Genomic DNA, 20,256 nt, shown 5'->3' on the forward strand with positions numbered 1-20,256 from the left:
GGTACGATCTCACCCGTATCCTGCTTCTCCTATTCACATTGCACAGTGGTTCGAAAGTCCAATTTTACGCTTTTAATCGGAATGTTATTTGCATCCTTCCTCAGTGTATCGGTATGTTCAACAGCACCAATACACTGAGGAAGGATGTAAATTACATTCCGGAATACGTAACTGTTTTTTTAGCTGTGGCAATAGTGACTTTGTAAGAGCGTAATGGCGCGACATAGTAGAGTTAAACGGTAAAACAAGAATACTATTAGTGATTTTTTTTCAAGCATTTATATCTGTTATCTGTGATTATAGATTATTTTCTGGAATTCTTTGTAAATACTTTCAAAGTGGGTATTTCCTATACAAAATTGACCATCATGTCCGTTTGGCCAGGATAATTGCTACTTGGTGATTGCTTTTTAAAACCACCGTTAAATATTTTACACAAATTGAAATCTCTACTTGGATGTCTGTTTTCTGTGTTTTTACGTTTCGCCACATAAAACAGATATACCTTATAATCAAAAAAGAACCGGAATTTTCATTTTAAAATTCCCGCGCTTGTCCAATCGGTAAACTTTTATTCTCTCAACGTTGGCAACACTGATGTTTTGGGTTTGAAACGCGTCGCTTCTCGGCTAGTGCCAAAAAAGCTGAATTTCATTCAAAAACAGCGTCGTGTTCATGTGGCCAAAGAGATGATTTCCAACGCAGATAGTGACCCCACATTCATCGAACGCATCATAACTGGCGATGAGGTGTGGATCTATGAATATGACGTCGAAACCGCACAACAATCGACCGAATGGCGCTTCGAAGGCGAGCTGTTGTTCTAAATTTTCATCCATTATACAAATCGCCACACGAAAAATTTTCAACTTCTTTGTATAGACGCCAAACAAAAACTAATCGTACGATATGCGTCAAAATTTGACAGAATGTGTATAAAAGTGTTGCAACGTTGAGAGAATAAAAGTTTACCGATTGGACAAACGCGGGAATTTCAAAATGAAAATTCCGGTTCTTTTTTTATCATAAGGTACATACAGACTTACATATGAACGGTGTGTAAAATTTGCTCATTTAGTGTGGTGAACACTTGCAGATGTCACCACGATCGACACGAGGTGCCACCACGATTTGGGTGCAGCTCTCACATGAAATAAAATTTTGGGAACAATATTTACTACACGCTAAATTTTTGCTTGCTTATAACTAAAATATTGAATTCGTTTTTGTTTTATTCCGATCGAATTCTCGAATTCTTCGGGTAGAATGAACATGATAGCATTTCGTTTTCTAAATACGTGGAATCGATTTAACTGATCATTTTACACCAAAAAACTGCTCTCTGATCAGCTGTACCATGTCTCCACAAAAGTCGTATAGTTTTTGGTCCTTTTTCCCCACTGTGTATTGATTAAATGTTCAATTATGTCTAAGACGAAATGTTAACATTTTCATACCCAGTGTTAGTTAAAGGTTTAAACGAAATGGATATAAAAATACAAGAATCAAGTTCGAAACCAACTTCAAATCCCAGTTCAACGGCGGTAAAACTGGGTTTGAAACTAACTTCAAACAAATGGATTGGTGGCAGTTAAGGTGGAAACTATTTTTATTGAAACTTCTTATTTTAATTTGCCAAACAAAACCGAAGTGCACTTATTTCAAAAGAAACAGATAAACCCACTCAAGACAAAATTCCGTTCTAACTATATTACACATTGTTGTATCACAAAGGTCAATTTGAAAAAGGGGGAAGGAATTCGTTTAACGTTTACTGTTTTTCTCCAATGTATTGTCTATTTAGTTTAGGTAGATTGTAGTATGGAAAGAAATGATTGAATATGGTTTTACCTGTTATTCACTATTTTGGAACTTAACTTGAAGGAGGAGGTGGTTTACTCCTATTCACGAATTATTTCTTGTTTACATTTTTAGTGAATTGATGGATCTCTCGCTTTTTAATACATTTCCATAGAAACCGAAGTTTACCTATAAGGTGAATTTGTTTAGAAAGATTCTCACTGAAACATGGTACGTGCATTTAGTCACGAAGTATTAAAAATCATTTTTTATTTTTTCATCAACAAATTTCTTATAAAATCCACTCAATTCAGCTTTCATACATTAGTGTTTCAAAATAAGTGATTCAGTTAACACGAAAAAGTTTCACGAGTAGTTAATTATTAATGTTTCCACAATTTGAAAATGTTTTACAATACCATGCCAGCAATGGATCAGTTTCCTTCGAACGAGATAAGCTTCTTCACTTCCGCATTACCACCGGTTTCGTCACTATTTGCATCTTTGACGCCAGGTTCATCTCACGTTAATAGATATGTCTGGCTGTCCAGTAGTGACAATTCTTATTTCAATGCTACTCGATCATCATACTTCGAAGTTGCAGCACCGGAGCCTTCCCCGCCAACCTACTTCGAAGAATCTCCTGAATCAGAAGCTTGCTTTTACGGTTCATATTCAGCACATCCTATGGCTAAGAACACAGCAGGCTTGGCTAACCACTTCAATGAAGAAACTACCTTTTCCAACGCAATACAGCGAGATATGAACAGTTTTCATTCTTCATCTAATGTTGAAATATCTGTTGGACACAACATGGAATGCGAACTACTTGATCGTGTGATGGAAATACCACCAACGAATTCTTCTCAATTGATTGAAGAGAACCCACAGGTTAATTTAGAACCAGTGATCGAGGGTGTTGGGATGGATGAGCGGTCAGTACAAATAGAAATCAACTCTTCGGGATATTTACCTTCTAGTCGGTCAAGTTCTGAAAAGGGTAATACGAAGTCGCTAGAGCAAGACGATGTAAAACCGCGAACTTGCGGTCCGGTTGCTTTCGAAGGTATCCAATCCAATACCTGCCATAAAGTGAACCCACGGAGTACGAACATGGCTCACGGTATCACGGACTACTTTTGCGAAATGTGCAACTGACCATTCGGCCGGAAAGGGAACTTCAGTCAGCACATGCGCACCTACCATTCCTCCAATCCGCGTCCGTTTCGTTGTGTGACCTGTGGTAAAAGTTTTTTAACGGATCATAAACTTATGGCACACAAACAGAACCACGAACGCGACAGCCGAAGATTCGCTTGTGATGCATGCGAAAAATGTTATGTGCATCCGAAGGATCGTGACAGACATTACGCTTTGCACCATGGGAAGCCGCCACACGTTTGCAGCTCTTGTGGGAAAGGATTTGGCCGCCGCGATCACATGGCGATTCATCAGCGCGTGCACGAGAAACGACGTGCAAGGCTTGCAGGAAGTAAAGTAGATTCAGTGGTTGCTAAGCTTGTATGATTAAGAGACTATTTAAAATCTTAAGAAAACGACCATTGTTGCAAAAGGCAAACACAGTTTACTTTGTTGTCGTTCAGCTGATCTTCGAAAGAGAAATATCAGTTAGGACATTTTCCTAGACAAACTGACGTTTTTTTCTTGAAGATTCATCAAACAGTAGCGGAGAGAACTGCTTTTGCGTTTTTCAACAATGGCTGTTATCCTGATATTGTAAGTAGAACCTTAAGTGATGCGTGTAAATAAATTTTGAAACTTGATAGCTTTTGATTTGGCTTACTTCAGCGGAATTTCGTGTTTAAGAAATAAAGTAATAGCTTATTTCCTCTCATTTTCTGTTCCGTTCTACTACCATATTCTTCTGGTAGAACATGTCTAGCAATGACTTACCTTATGATCAAAAAAGAACCGGAATTTTTATTTTAAAATTCCTGCGCTTGTCCAATCGGTAAACTTTTATTCTCTCAACGTTGGCAACACTTTTATACACATTCTGTCAAATTTTGACGCATATCGTACGATTAGTTTTTGTTTGGCATCTATACAAAGAAGTTGAAAAATTTTCGTGTGGCGATTTGTATAATGGATGAAAATTTAGAACAACGGCTTGCCTTCGAAGCGCCATTCTGTCGATTGTTGTGCGGTTCCGACGTCATATTCATAGATCCACACCTCATTACCAGTTATGATGCATTCGATGAATGTGGGGTCACTATCTGCGTTGGAAATCATCTCTTTGGCCACATGAACACGACGCTGTTTTTGAATGAAATTCAGCTTTTTTGGCACTAGCCGAGAAGCGACGCGTTTCAAACCCAAAACATCAGTTAAAATGTGTTCGGCTGATCCATAAGAGATGCCCAACAACACAGCAATCTCTCTAATCGGTACAGAACGATTTTGCAACACGATTTGCTTCGCCGATTCAATGTTTTCTTCAGTATCAGATGTTGTTGGGCGGCTAGGGATCTCATCATGATCCAAGCTTGTACGACCACCTTTGAAGCGTTTATCCCACTCGTATGCCTGTGTTTTTCCTAGACACGATTCACTAAAGGCCTTTTCTAACATTTTCAACGTTTCGGAACACTTAAATCCATTTGCAACACAAAATTTGATGCACGCACGTTGTTCTAAATTTTCATCCATTATAAAAATCGCCACACGAAAATTTTTCAACTTCTTTGTATAGACGGCAAACAAAAACTAATCGTACGATATGCGTCAAAATTTGACAGAATGTGTATAAAAGTATTGCCAACGTTGAGAGAATAAAAGTTTACCGATTGGACAAACGCGGGGATTTTAAAATGAAAATTCCGGTTCTTTTTTGGTCATAAGGTATACTGAAGCTGCCTATAAAAAAAGGAACATCTGATATTTACAAATTATGAGGTGTACCCCGTTAAGTTGGAAGGTGGAGTCGGAAATAAGCACAGGTAGATGCTTAGCATGCTCAGCAGTTACGTAAGTAAAATTTGCTTCAGTTCAAGTAAAAAAAAACATGAAATTACTGGAATTTAATTTGAAAAAACAAAGGGATAAAACATTCAACGAGTTCACAATGGGGTTGACTTTCGTCAAAGACATAATATTAACAAGATATCCAGCTCTCACATTTCCCGAACAAATCATAGGCAATATTCTTTTTTGCGAACATTGCGTTCATAGGCAAGTCCGCATCGAATCTCGTACATAGAAGAAGTGATGGCATTTCATCAGAGCGATACACGCTGGTGTAAGATTCTTGTCCACACAGGGGATGCAAGAAGCGAAACATCACACAAAAAGTAAAGCGCTTATTCTCTTCGCATGAATCGCTCTTACGCGATCTCGCCTAAATACACCCAAGTGACTGGTGCGTGATAGTGAGCGAACACTTCTGTGATTTAATTTATAGAAGGTAACGATGGCCTTGCTGTAACAATCTTTCGCAGCAAAGGAAAAACTAAATTTTAACGAAAAATTTCGCTTTTGTTGAATATGCGAGTCCCACGCAGCTCTTATGCGAGCCGTACACCACAGTCCTCACCGACGAGCACACTTCGGAGATAATATCTTCATCCACCTCAGAGAATTTCAGAGCCCTGCTCTAGCTACTAAGTGTGATCGAGTGCTAGAGTTTGAAAAATATAAACACTCACTCTCATGCATAATTTTTTTTTTTTGCATAAATATCTGTTTATTAATCTTATTTTTGTGTATTACATCAACATTTTACACTACAAGTGTTTTGACCCTTTGGCCTTTCATCTTTGTTGTTCATACGATTCGTTATTAATAATAGGTGTTTTAGTTATTCTTGTTTTACATACTAATGTTTTCTCATAATATTTATTAACACTCACTCTCATGATGCGTGCACACTTTTTATAACAGTGGTGTACTGCCCATACTAGCATACCTGTCCCATATGGAAAATCGGCATGTCAAGAAAAAGACGATCGAAATTTTATTTCCTCTTTTTTATCTATTGTGTCAACTAATTCCAAATCATGGTATTATTCCATGAAATATCGGTAATACACCTTAGCTATTCCAATATTGCAACAAATGAAATTTTGCTCTGAATGGGACTTATATACGGGTACTTTGCATGTGGGACAGACATGAGTTGATATTTTTTTCACATTTCATTGAACAAACCCTCAACTTTGATTGCAATTTCTGACAGTATATTGAGGATAGATTTCATTCCTCAAGTGAACTCAAAATTGGCGAAAATCGATATGGGACTGATATGCGAGTATGGGCAGTGTATATGTGTGAAAGAGAAGAGCTCTCGTTGATGTTGTCAGTGCGAGGAGAGAAATTAGACTTGCTCTTCGTCACACAGAGGAGATGGACATCTCTGTATAGATGTAGGGGAGAGAAAGGTCAAATTCGTGAGCATCAAATAGCAAACAATTTAGGATGTGATTTTCTGTTGTTTGACAAAACAATTTCTTCGAATTTACCTAGCTGAGGGCTACTGTACCATTAGTTTTCTCATTAGTAGAGTCACCATGCCGATTACTCAACTTTCATGCAACGAATTGTGGAAAAATCGGATACAATATTTTTGATTCGGCTCAATGAACCAATACCGCCGAAAGAAAAGACAAAAAAATTATTCAATACTGCTGCTATAGCGACACGAAAACTCAAAGCGAATGTACCTATTTTCATCTTACCCTTGAAGTCAATCTAACGAACGGAAGCAGTAGAAGTAACTTTAACTTATAGTTTTTTGTACATGAGATGACTAATGTCGTTCTTGCTTGAGAAAACTGAAACTGACTCAGGGTTGAAGGTAGTTTTATTAAACAAACACGAAATTGTGTTGATTGCGCACTTAAAACGGGGATCTGAACAAACCTGATAAAAAATCAGGTTCAAAACTGACTCGATTTTCAGTTCAGCAGTTAGGGTGGAAACTTAGTTAGGTTTGGCATCAAGCAAAAACGACATAATAGAGATTGCAATACTGATGGCATAGGAAATATCTCGAGCAGAACCTACTCTGATTGACAAAATATTCACACTTTTAATACTGTCCCAAAAAGTATGGACGCCTTTTGATTTCGCTGTAAATAATTCACAAGTGTTAGATATTCAAATATTATTCGATATACTGATAATATTAGACTACAACAATAGAATATTATTCTCAACATTTGCTACTTAGCCATTGTAGACTAGCTGGCGCACCTTCTTGCGAACGTTCCTCATTAAATTCCATACAGACTTCTTGGCGACAAGTTTTTACACTTTTTTACAATCTTTTTCGAACTGTTGAATGATTTCGGCTGCCGAGACAAGTTTCGTAAGATGTGCCTTCGCTGATGCCCAAAATTACTCAATTGGTCGAAGTTGTGGGCAATTTGGTGGATTCATGTCTTTTGGGACGAAAGTGTCGTTTTTGGTAGTACATCATTCTACCGTTGATTTCGAGTAGTGGCAACAAGCAAGATCTGGCCAGAAGACAAAAGGATCCTTGTGGCTTCGAATCATGGGTAGAAGTCGTTTTTGTAAACATTCCTTGATGTATATTCCGCTGTTCATTGGAGCAGTGGTGATGAAGGGTTACGAAATCTTACCGCAGTTACAAATTGCTTGCCTGACTTCAGACGATGTCTCGGGCTGGTTTAACACTTGCCCTTCTCGCACCGTATAATATTGTGGTCCCGGCAAGGATTTGTAATCGAGTTTCACGAAGGTTTCGTCGTCAATGATTATGCAGTTCAAAATTTCAGCAAGAATCGTAGCTTTCGGACCCTCGGCCTGATCGATGATTCTTGTTTAGGACTACGTTTTGGTTGTTTCTGCTTCTTATAGGTTCGAAGATTCAAACGTTCTTTAGCACGAAGAACATTTGACTTCGAAGTGACCACTTTTTTGGCCACATCCCGAACTGAAACCTCCTTCTTTTGCTCGAATGCCTTCAGTATAGGCTATCTGCGCAGCTCCGGAAGCGCCACCATGTGGCGCATAGCGTCTCCAGCGCGGTGCGCTGCATCGAGCGTATGAAATGTCCAACAAAGTGTGATAGCTTACAAAGTTTACAATGGTCTCTATTTTCTTCATTTACACAAACGCAACTGGAATTTTGAACACTACTGTTCGCATTATCTGCCAAAACCTGATTTTTTTGGTGAGTTTTCACAATATTTATGTAAATATAAAAAATTAGGTATAGGATTCGCTCGAATTTTGGGAAAATTACCCGATACCCGGAAGGCCAACCGATTCAGCTCGACGAACTGAGCAAATGACCGTGTGTGTGTTTGGTTAGTTATGTGTTGTTCACAAAGAGGTCAAGATCTCAGAGATGGCGAGACTAGTCGCAAATGAAAGGTCTTCTCGTCAGCCAGTACGCAACTGATTGGTTTTGCGATCTGATGTGTACTTTTTAAGTTACACATAATTAGATGTCAAAATTTTCAGTTTTTTGTAATTGCAATAATTGGATTGCATAGTTTCAAGCCATAGATTGTAAAAATCCATTCCCTTTTAACAGAGTGCTGAGTGGTCCCAACCACATCAAAATACGTTTTCTGTTTGAGTTTCAGAGGTTGATTTTGGGGCTTCATTGCATTCAGAAAAACTTTTGTTTGGAACTGTCTCCTTCTTTGAATAAAATCAAAGTTGTCATTAATCCACTTAGAAGTGAGTTAATTTGCATACATTGCGTGGTAGTGAATTCGAGCCTTCTGAAGAATTATAGAACATGTTACTACAAGAAAATATGCCGAACACATGGGTCCTTTAAAATGCATCGGTGTCGATATAAGGAACATAATTGAAATGAGGCTCCCAAAATGTAGTTTCCCATCATAACTTTCTTAAACACACAGACGAAAAAGGGAATTGAGGGAACCACGTGGTCGATTCACAATTTATACGCGACCCACTGTGCTCAGGCTCTAAATAAATATGAAAATACACTTTTAGTAATGAGTGTCTTAAGATTCGTTACTAAACGTAGCACTCTAATATGCGTTAGTTTTTCTTTAGTTGTTCCTTAGTTATTCCCAAAATCTGTTGGGAGGTGTTAAATGTTCCTTCATTATTTCTATCTGAATCAAATGATAACGAACGAGTCTCAAATAAAACAATCACTGGTTGATAAAAACTAACTCGTCGTTTACGTCACTTATATCATCATATCTCTGGAACTGGTAAGGATAGTCACTTGCTATCACTAGTAGCTTTCAAACGAATCTAAGTTTGTTTCAATTGGTTCAGCCTTCTACACACAAACACAAATACACCCATAGTGAAACATTTTCCGATCTCGTCGAGCTGGTCGTCTGATCGAGCTCGATCAAAAGTCGTTTTTTCAGCAATTCTATTATCTTTAATAGAAGAAGGCAGAAACATTGATGCAAGAATATTCAAATGTATGTAGTGAGGTTAAATGTGGTTAATCGTTTTTGTACGCGAGTTTCCTTAATAGACAAGAAGTAAAGATACCTAAAAAACGGGATAATATAAATTTTCGCGTTTTGCCGAGCTATTGGTGCGCAAAACGGTTCCCTGGGGAAACCCAATGTCATTTCGCTCTTACTTATTTTATTCCCTTCCTCAACGATTTATGACGAAAGCTAGAAAATTTTACGATTTGAAAGAGATTTTCAATAACCGTGCTCATACTTCATCTGATTATGCAAACAATATTAATTAAAATAGTCGAGTTTAGCTTGTAAAACCATGGCGAAGGATATTAAAGAGTACCGCGCTGACGACGCCAGCCCTCACAAGGTGTCGCTTTAATCGCTATTTCGAGATATGCAGTTAGCCTATACGTTCATCCAACTGAGGGTTGGCAGGACCTTTTTTTCGACCCGTTTTCGGTTTATCCTCAAAGGTGTCTTCCTCACCGAACTTCCTGATTGCATTTTGCACGGCTTTTTCACTTACTCCTTCCATTTTTGATATCTTTCTCAGTGACAGTCCGCGTTCTGTGCATTATTTGTACACAATTTTTCGACTTTGTTCTGCTGACAGTCCACGCATTTCGAAACAAACTAATGAAAACGAATAAACGAATAAATTAAAGTGGTTAGAGAAGAGTGTAAACAACAGAACGCAGCCATAAAAATTGACAGATTCTGAACCATTGCGAAATGGCAGCGGTTTTTGTTTGCGTCCATACTTTCTGGGACAGTCTTTATTGTTAGTATATCGAATAAAATTTGAATATCTAACACTTGTGAATTATTTACAGCGAAATCAAAGTGTGTCCATACTTTCTGAGACAGTCTTTAGAAGCACTACTGTCGACTATTCGCCGCGATCTTTCAAAATGTTCGTTCCGGAATGATAACAAAATCATTCTGACTGTTTTAAGGTGGCCTTACCAAGTAACGTTATTTTTAATGAACGTGTAAGGGCAGTAATGACGAAATCTTCACACAAAATTGGAATGTCATTACATAGTCAATCAATTTGAACACTTCGCACACTAGGTGTAAAGACAACTTTATTTCTATATCGTATAAATTACATGTGAATTCGATCGGAATAATAATAAACTTGTCATTTCAACCAACAGCAAAGCACAAATTTAGCGTGTAGTGAATTTAGCACCTGAATAGATTCGCGATGTGATCGCCACACCCAAAGTGGTGTACTTAGATCGCGATGAAATCTGCAAGTGTTCGCCACGCTTCATATGTGAGCCTGTACATATATCTGTTACTTGGATACTAAACGGAATACTAGTTCAGAACTAGTCCAACTAGTCCTCACATTCAAACTGGCTCAGCAATCGACCTCTGTCTGCAGAGTTCGTCGAACGAAAAAAAAATGGAGTGCGATACAATGGTCTGTTCTAAATTCGGTAAACAAATGTTCCGAAACAGCTTTCCGTTGGAAATTCATCGGATCAACGGTTCAACATATTCGACCAACGGAGGTATTTTTTTACAGGAAGTTGCAATTGGGCAGACCCTGTCAGCTTAGCGCGAAATTAATTTTCAGTTTAGCAACGTCATCGCACGGCATCACATTCAACATATCATGCCAATTGTATGGGTGTGCAGTGCTGCTTTGACATTTCACTACCCTACTTCTATGTACGAGATTCGTTGCGGACTCGCCTGAGGGCGTGATGCTCGCAAAAAAGGATGTTGCGAATGAGTTGGATATCTTGTTAATACGATGTCTTTGAATTGGGCTATTTCTCCATGAACATTAGAAAAGGTCTCAAGTGCAACTGACATTGTTTAATTGCTCTTTCAGTTATTACGGCATATCCCTGTATTTTCCAACAATTTCTTAACTACAGATCGAAAGTCGATGGGTTCAGTCGTTATTCTATGTAGAGAGTTAGAGAGAAGGATTGCCGATAGGACCGTAATAATCAAAAGATAAAGTAAACAAAGAGAAAATCTCATTTGCACTTAGGACCTTTTCTCGTGTTTGTCTTCATTTGTTCGGGAAATGTGAGAGCTGGATATCTTGTTAATATGATGTCTTTGCTAACTGCCACCATTTGTTGGATAAAGGTATGTCCGATTTTTCGAACTACTCGATTATTCAATAATCGAGTATAATTTGCAAACTATTCAATTAAATCCTAATCGGTTGTCTGGGTTATTAATAAATTACTCGATAAATTATTCGATTATTGTTATTGAATTTTCAAAACTCCACGAAAACATTTCAAAAGGACCTAAAAGCCATTGACAGATTCTCTTTGTTTACTTTCTCTTGTATCTGCGTTATTACACAAATGTTCGTTACATATCTGATATTGTTAGAAAAATTGATGTATTATCTTTCATTCTACTCGAATATGTTGTAAGCAAGCGAGAAAATCAAGGATAACGGAAATGAAAGTAACCAAATAGAAACTCTCATTAGTTTATGTGACCTTATGAAATTTTTACGTCGAATTATTCGATTTATTTCAGTAATCGAATATTGGTTATTTTAAAATATTACTCGATAATCTGGGTTATTAATCAATTACTCGATTAATCGATCGATATGAAGACATCTCTAATTGGATACGATCATCAAAATTGTGCGCGTTTTCGTTTTACTTCTGGAATAGAAAGCTAGCCTTTGTTGTATATAGGAAAAAACAATCAGTAAACATGTGTTTCAATCTATTGTGTTAATCTGCTCATAGTCATATTCAAAATTTTGGCTCTAGAAATAAAAGACGTCTGATCAATCAAAGGTCGACAATCGTTGCTGGCACGAACATACCTAGATTGAACGATTGGAAGTTGATCGTAGATTGTAGCATTGTGCTTGGAGGTGGGATAGATCACCAAGTCATGTAAGTTTCCATTGATTTTTAATGCAAAACAACCAAATATTTTTAATATATACACATCGAATAGAATAGAATTTGATTTATAATCTGTATTTCTTTTCAGCTGCAAATATAAACCAAATCGTTATGGATAAAGTATATAAAGAACTCGTAAATTTAAACTACGTCGTAATCGAGAATGACGAAAATGGGTTGGAAAAATACTCATTGGAACAGTGTATATCCAGTCACTTTGATCAGTACGAGCAACCAGAATATCATCTGAATATACCTCCGGTTGATGCACAGGATTTTCCAGAACTATTTGCAATCAACCAAAATGATTTGAAAGAACTTTATTCGAACGACTTTGTATTTGACAGTTCCGAAATTGAAATATCGCCATTGGAAACGACTTTGCTTGAGACACATTCTACCGAGCTGCAATATGACGGTATCACCCCCCCTAGCACACCGGACCTCCAGGATGGCAATAATTGCGTTCAACTAAATGTCAAAGACTCCCAAAACTATAATAATACATCGTATTATGAATACGGACCGGTTTCTACGGATGCTCTGAATACATATGGTGTCTCACATTACGCTCCGACGTTTTCTTCGTATCCTACGCCAGAGCCAACAAATTATACCCAATTTGACTACAATGAACAAAATTCTTTGCAACATTATCCAGTTCAAGCAATTCCGACACCTGAACCATCACCAGAAATAGCGCTATGTCCAGACGAAGTCAAACCCGCGAGTGTATCTGAACAGGATCCCGTTCCTGTCTCCCCTAAACGTCCGAGGTTCACCACGACAGCAATCTGCTCCTTACCCACAGAAAACCGAAGTCGTAAACGTGGGAAAGCTCGTGTCCAATATGATAATCACTTTTACTGTGCGATTTGTGATCGAACATTCGGTCGTATCAGCGGCCTTAAGCAGCATAACAAATTCCGACACTCCGGGCCTCGAAAGTACCGATGCACACAATGTGGGAAGCGCTATCAGTTTCCAGAGGAATTGGAAGCACACGAGAAACGTCACAGTGCCCTGACGAAACCGTTTCCATGTTCCAAGTGCCCGAAACAGTTTCACTATCGGATGGATCTCGAGCGGCACTTCAGCTTAAATCATGGCGAGGTTCCGTTCCGCTGTTCCGAGTGCGGGAAAGGTTTCGCACGTGGCGATCACCTATCGGCCCATATGGTTAGCCACAGAAATCATACCGTGAAAGGGATTAAGTAAACATGGGGCCGGTCCCGAGCATGATGCTGTTTGTGATCGCGTACCAAGTGCGCCCTGCATGACTTATAGCCACAGTGTTTCTAGTATTATTTTAGGAAAAATGACTAATGAACAGACGGAAGTATTCTTCTTGTCTTGAGAAATAAAATTTGTTGTTTTGTAGGTTCGGTTTGTATTTATGCATATCACAAAATAATACATGTGTATTAACGAAGGATCCCACAATTTTGTTTAGGTCCCCGATACTCTGTATTAAAAATTTAGAAAACGAGCGCTTTTAGCGACTACTTCAAGAAGAAGCCTGTGCTTATACACTTCACCGTCTTAGTTCTATGTGGGCTTCTACTCTAGTTTCACCAGTTGGATTCCGAAGCCACATAATCATTTTCCAACATAAACTGTTGTGCGCTGACGAGTCGAAGGAGAAGCGTAAAGAAAACATTGATGATGATGATGATAAAAAGAACTGTAAAAAAAAGAATCTAGTACTGTAGTGTGCTTTTGATTTTTTTTTTATTTCAATTATAGAGACTTTAACATCTTAGGTCATTCGCCTCTTCGGACCAGAAAATCTTTCTGACCCTATGTGCGGGGTTGGGAATCGAACCCAGGCGGGCTGCGTGAAAGGCATCGGCTATCCCATCACGCTACACCCGTCCCCTCTTTTGATTTTAAATTTACTGCTGCCGTAAACCCAAACTTTTTTGGTCGTTTGTCAATGTCAAAAGTAAAGAAACTGGTATGCCACGCTCAATGCTCTTGAAAAATGAAACAGCCTGCAACGAAAACGGAATTATTTCAAGCTTGCATTACACAAACATAGCGCTACAACGAAGCAACAGCTGGAACACCACGAGATGGATTTAATTTTGACTTGTCTCGCATAACAGAGCATATGGCTATTGCATCTACAAGCTAATTAAAGCTATCATTCGCTGGTGGCCCTGATGGAATGTCCTCGTCTGTGTTTGAACGTTGTTTAATCGTCTAGAGTTAAGGCTTGTTCACGAGCAAATCAGGATAGTTAAAATTTGGAATAAAACCAATTTGCTGCTTGTTCAATCCAAGATGCATTTTTCATGCATTAATCATCTTAAAACTACGACCTTTCTAGTTCCCCGCAACCGATTCAGCTGCTTTTGCCCTAGATTTTCGAGTTTTTTCAACAGTTGTTGTTTATATTGAGTGAGTTCCTTCTTCGAGCACAATACCGCCCGATAGGTCGCAACTCCGGACAGTTAGGTAGATTCGCTTATTTTGGTACAACATTGACTTCCTTCGCTTCATACCATTCCAAAACAGCTTTGGCGTAGTGACAAGATGCCAATTCAGTCCAGAATAGAAGTTTACCACTCCGGTAGTGATGAAGCTTTGGCCTACTCGAACACAGCTGCGTATTACTATTTAGTATTTATTGCTTTTCTTTGTCCTAAATTTGCTCCTCTGCGCCGTTCTGTTCCACGGCAGTATAAAAAGACATTCCGGGAAGCAGCTTAAAGACTTTCAGTACTTAAGGGACAATATACAATCTTAGGAAAACGGTCATTATTGCAAGACATGAAAGCAGTTTTCTTCGCTATCGTTGAGCAGAAATTCAAAAGAGAAATATCAGTTTTTTGGTAGATTTTTCTAAATAATTATATTTTTTTCTTGAAGATTCATCAAGTAGTAGCCGAGAGAACTACTTTTGCGTTTTTTCAACAATGGCTGTTTTCTTAAAACTGTAAGTAGAACCTAAATCGTCCATTATCACGCAGGAAAACTTCGTCAAATATTCGCGATACAACTTGCAACCCCGGGTTTTTGCAGTCACACTCTGTTTATCATTACGGTTCGGTACATTTTTCTCCTTGAACGATTTCATACCCTGTCGGTGCTTGAAAGTATGCACAAAACTTTGAGACATTTTTATTTTTCTAGCCACAGTGCGTACCGAAATATCTGATCTATTCTACAATATTTGCTTCATCTTCGCGTCCTTCTAGTTATACCTGAGATCCGTTTTTGTTCCACTTCCAGCCATCCTGGCAGTTGTCAAACGTGTATCGAAAGATTTAGGAACGTTATGGACAGCAGAGATGCCAGGTAAAAATTTCAAATATCTGCAGACAGGGTCTGTAAATCTGAAAAAAAAAAAGCAGTCAGCAAGTATGTCTTGCTGGCAGCAATTTCTCTATAAAGTATGACACGCAAAACTGACTTGGCGAGCAAAAAAAAAAGTCTGTAAATATAGACAAAAGTCTGCAAGAATTTCAAAAGTCTGCAAAAGTCTGCGAGAATTTCAAAAGTCTGTAAAAGTCTGCACAACAAAAAATGTCTGCAGCACTATACCCCAAATCTGAAGACCTGGCATCTCTGATGGACAGTGCTTGCAGAAAAACTAAGCTTTTTTTTCTAACAGACCGATCCGGATTTTCATTGTGACCGCACACAATTGCTTTTCTCTCAGCGCCATCTTCGGTGTGAAAACTTGTAGTATCACCAAAAAATTATTTTACACAATGAACAGAGGTTCATCAGCATGTGAAGTATTTCATGCGTTGATTTAGTACACATTTCGAAAAAAAACCTGTGATTTTACATCTTATTAAATGTACATAAATGGAGCGTCGCAGTTCACGAAAATTTACGTGGAAGATCATTTAATATTGTGTCTAGAATTCCTATTCATTGAAACAATAAAAAAAAAACGAATACTGATAGCGACCGCCGCGGCTTGAACCCAGAATCATTGAATCGCAAAGTACGACTGTTAATCGACTGAGCCACATAAGCACACATCTGCTTGGCTGGTGAAAGGGGCATTAAAATGCATACTGTCGCACTTGCTAGCAGAATGCAAGTTACAGTCGAAACCAGGAAAAATCAAACTAATCTAACATTAAGCAAAGTCTTGGCATTACATTCCTTTTATGGAATTTGGCCTTTCTGTTTCAACAGACTTCGCAGCCGATTCTTAGTGTACAGAATCATTGCATGGCTAGTACTATGGATCCTACTGACACTAAGAATCCTTCCAGGTCGGGGCTCGAACATACGACAACTGGCTTGTAAGACCAGCGTCCTATGCATTGAACCGCCAACACGGGGGTCTAACATTAAGTCATTACAAATGAAAGTTTCCGTCATTTTACAAATTAGGTCTCAATGAATTACATCGTATGAGACTCTCATAGTAACAGGCTGGCGAAATGGGAGATGGACGGTTCGTTTGGCTTCCTAAGGTTGCAGACAGAGTGAGCGCGAGGAACTGAGGCGAGCTTGAAGCAAATCAAAGGGACCCTGTCAGAGTGAAAGTTGCGTAGATTTCTCATTTGTACTCTGACAGGATCCCTATGTTTTGCTGCTAGTATCCGTCTCTCTCTTGGTTTGCTAATGTCAGTCACCAGCTCAGCTCAGCTTCTCGCGTTCACTCTGTCTGCAGCCTAAGAGTTATTTGCCAGTCTGTTACTATGAGAGTCTGTAGTATGAAGGATTAAGTCACCCCTAAAATTCAATTTTTGTGTGCGTGTATTTCTATAGATATACGTAGGGTTGTTCAAATTTCTATCGCGAACAACAGTCTTATGTTTTATGTCAGTCCGGTTTACAGAAAAGGCGACACTAACATCCGCCTGCTTCTCCCCATCCCTCATCTGTTCACCATCTTCATTGGAACCAATAAAATCTTTAAGCTGTTACTAATTTCTGCTCGTCTGTCCCCCGTCTCTTAACCCTCTCGATGACAACTAATTAAATCTTTTTGTCGACCTAAGTCATCCCAAGCAACCAGAAGTTCCACAATTACTTAAAAAAAGGCTGGATTTCCCAGTGTAACAAATTAGTAAACTATCCTATTTTCAAATAGTTATAAGAAATGCCCTTGACATCGTAAAAATAATGTAGTGTGCATTATTAAAGGTAACTTGGAAAAAAATTATAACCTCTAAGTGTTGTATGACACATCACACATCGAAATATCATTCTTAGCACAGTCTTCCTATTTTAAGAAACAATGATATGAATAGTAAAATTATTTATAACTAAAAAGTAGTCTTACTCATAAGAAATATTCTGTACTATCTTCAGTTGTTGGATTACTTTGAGATGAGATAATAAATAACATGTAGCGGTATAGAATACACTTCTGCAATACGACGGCAAACCAAACTGTAACCTGATTTAATAACTGATTAATTATGCTTTGTTTTGAATGAACAAAACATTATTAATCAGTTATTAGCCCGAGTTGGTGGTTCAATGCATAGGGCGCTGGTCTTTTACAAGCCAGTTGTCGTATGTTCGAGCCCCGTCCTAGCCATGCAATGATTCTGTATGCTAAAAATCGGCTGAGAAGTCTGTTGAAACAGAAAGGCCAAATTCCACAAAAAATGTATTGTAGGAATGTATTGTCAAGACTTTGACTTGCTTTGAATGAGGTTCAAAATATAAACCAATTCGAAAACGGGAAGGTTTGATATAGAAACTTATGAGTTAGTTATTATTATCAACATAATTATTTGTAATTACAGCTTGTAAATATATGATTAACTCTTTTTTGACAATATCACTACACAATCGGCTGCTGACATTTTATATACATGGCGAAACATAAGATTCCAATGCATGCCTTTTTAACTAAACTTTAATCCATTGAAATTCTTTTATTCTCCCTGACACACTACCACAGACTAACAGACAGGACACTCAAATTAGATTCTTCAATCATTTTAACGGTCATTTCGAATATTCCTTTATTTGGGACAGTACTCACATCTGTCATGATGGCGCCACGTTACCCTATCAAAAACATCCTGTCTGTCATCTAGACTGTGTTTATTTTTTTCATTTACCAACAGAGTTGCCATTCATACAGAATTACCTGTAATGTATTGATTTGTAGTCGTCCTTGCGAATTTCATGCAGGATACAGATTTAATACATATTGCCTAAACTATATACATAATTGTGCCTACTTCTCATCCTCCAACGCAAAACAAAATCGATCCCGTTTTGTTACAATATTTACTTGCTTCTGGTCTGCCGCCACTTAATTTTGGGTGAAAACTACCAACACAATGAAAAATAGTCTACATGAACAACGTTGAGTCAAATAAATGGTTAGCTTTCAACATCGCGAAAAAGTTAAATATATTATCAACGTAATCCAATAATTTATTGTGACGATTCATTCACAGACTAACAGACATGACAGTATGAGTAAATTCTTATAAAAATAATTTTTCGTGATGCACTAGTTCCACCTATATTGTACTGCGCGAACTATTTACTATCTGTACACCCCTTGAGTTATGGACAATTTTTTTTACTAGTTGGTTTCCCCTTGTTTGTCAACACCGATCAGCTGCTTGCAGGGATGCCTGGTTTCATCAAAATATTTAAAAATGAATCGTCACAATAAATTATTGGATTACATTGATAATATATTTAACTTTTTTGCGATGTTGGAAGGTAACCATTTATTTGACTAAACGTTGTTCATCTAGACTATTTTTTATTGTGTTGGTAGTTTTCACCCGAAATTAAGTGGCGGCAGACCAGAAGCAAGTAAATATTGTAACAAAACGGGTTCGATTTTATATTGCGTTGGAGGATGAGAAGTAGGCACAATTATGTATATAGTTTTAGCAATATGTATTAAATCTGTATCCTGCATGAAATTCGCATGGACGTATACAAATCAATACATTACAGGTAATTCTGTATGAATGGCAACTCTGTTGGTAAATGAAAAAAATAAACACAGTCTAGATGACAGACAGGATGTTTTTAAAAGGGTAACGTGGCGCCATCATGACACATGTGAGTACTGTCCCAAATAAAGGAATATTCGAAATGACCGTTAAAGTGATTAAAGAATCTAATTTGAGTGTCCTGTCTGTTAGTCTGTGATTCATTTTCAAATATTTTGATGAAATCAGGCATCCCTGCAAGCAGCTGATCGGTGTTGGCAAACGAGGGGAAACCTACTAGTAAAATAACTTTTACATAACACAAGGGGTGTACAGATAGTAAATATTTCGCGCAGTACAATATAGGTGGAACTAGTGCATCACGAAAAATTATTTTTATAAGAATTTACTCATACTGTCATGTCTGTTAGTCTGTGACACTACTGTAAAGTGGCTTTGACTTTTTTTTCCACCACAGCACCGATGACGCAGAACAGTGATCAACCAGTAACAGACATTTATCGTTCTGGTTCCAACAACACGATTAGAAATACGCGCTCATGTGTGCTTGGTGCCGATAAATTCGGTTATGTTTTGAAAACGTAGTAAGTTTTCGTTCTCCGGTACACGCTATACGAAATTGAGCAAGACACACTGTGATAGATTCGTAAAGGCGGTTTAGTTTTCTTCTTCTGTACCGATGCATATCGGTTTTACATCGTTATTTTGTATGACGATTTAAAATTGTTGACCCCTCTTTTCGCCCTATAATTTCGTAACCGGAAGTCGGATCTGGATTAAATTGCCACTATCTTTGTGAAAATCAGTTCAACCATTACTGAGAAATCGAAGTAAATTGCGTTTTGGAATTTTTCTTCACTATTATTGATGCTTTCAGAACCGGAAACCGGGGACTGGTAGTCTCAAAGTAGGTTTATATATCAATCAACTAACTATTAACAAGATAAAAATTTGCACCTCGTTTCGTCATCAATTGTGCAAAATTACTCGTAAAAATCGGAAATTTTTCACTTATCGTGCTGTAATATCGGAACCAGAAGTCGGATCCGGATCGACTTTTCGAGGACTTTTTAAAGAATTTCAAGACCTTTCATTTGCATCTTAGTACGTGAAATTTTTTCAACACATTAAACTGATGTTTTGATGTAGGTTGGTGCAATGTTGATAGTTTTAAGAATAACTTTTTTCCAGAGTTACAGGAAGAAGTGAGCTAAAAATTACCAACCGTCATTTAGA

The 20,256-nt window shown here is 37.9% G+C and overlaps 2 protein-coding genes across 13 annotated transcripts in view; one reads left to right on the top strand and one right to left on the bottom strand.

Moving 5' to 3' along the window:
- The window catches only part of LOC131432101 (uncharacterized), a 206,437-nt gene that overhangs the window by 67,597 nt on the left and 118,584 nt on the right, over positions 1-20,256 (bottom strand). The window lies entirely within an intron of this gene.
- On the top strand, positions 11,816-13,439 carry LOC131432105 (zinc finger and SCAN domain-containing protein 5C-like). The gene is made up of 2 exons (XM_058598192.1): positions 11,816-12,097; positions 12,198-13,439. The coding sequence occupies exon 2, from the start codon at positions 12,221-12,223 to the stop codon at positions 13,325-13,327; it is 1,107 nt and encodes a 368-aa protein (XP_058454175.1). The 5' UTR covers positions 11,816-12,097; positions 12,198-12,220; the 3' UTR covers positions 13,328-13,439.

The sequence above is a fragment of the Malaya genurostris genome, chromosome 2 (genome assembly GCF_030247185.1).
Source record: "Malaya genurostris strain Urasoe2022 chromosome 2, Malgen_1.1, whole genome shotgun sequence".
Lineage (NCBI taxonomy): Eukaryota > Metazoa > Arthropoda > Insecta > Diptera > Culicidae > Malaya > Malaya genurostris.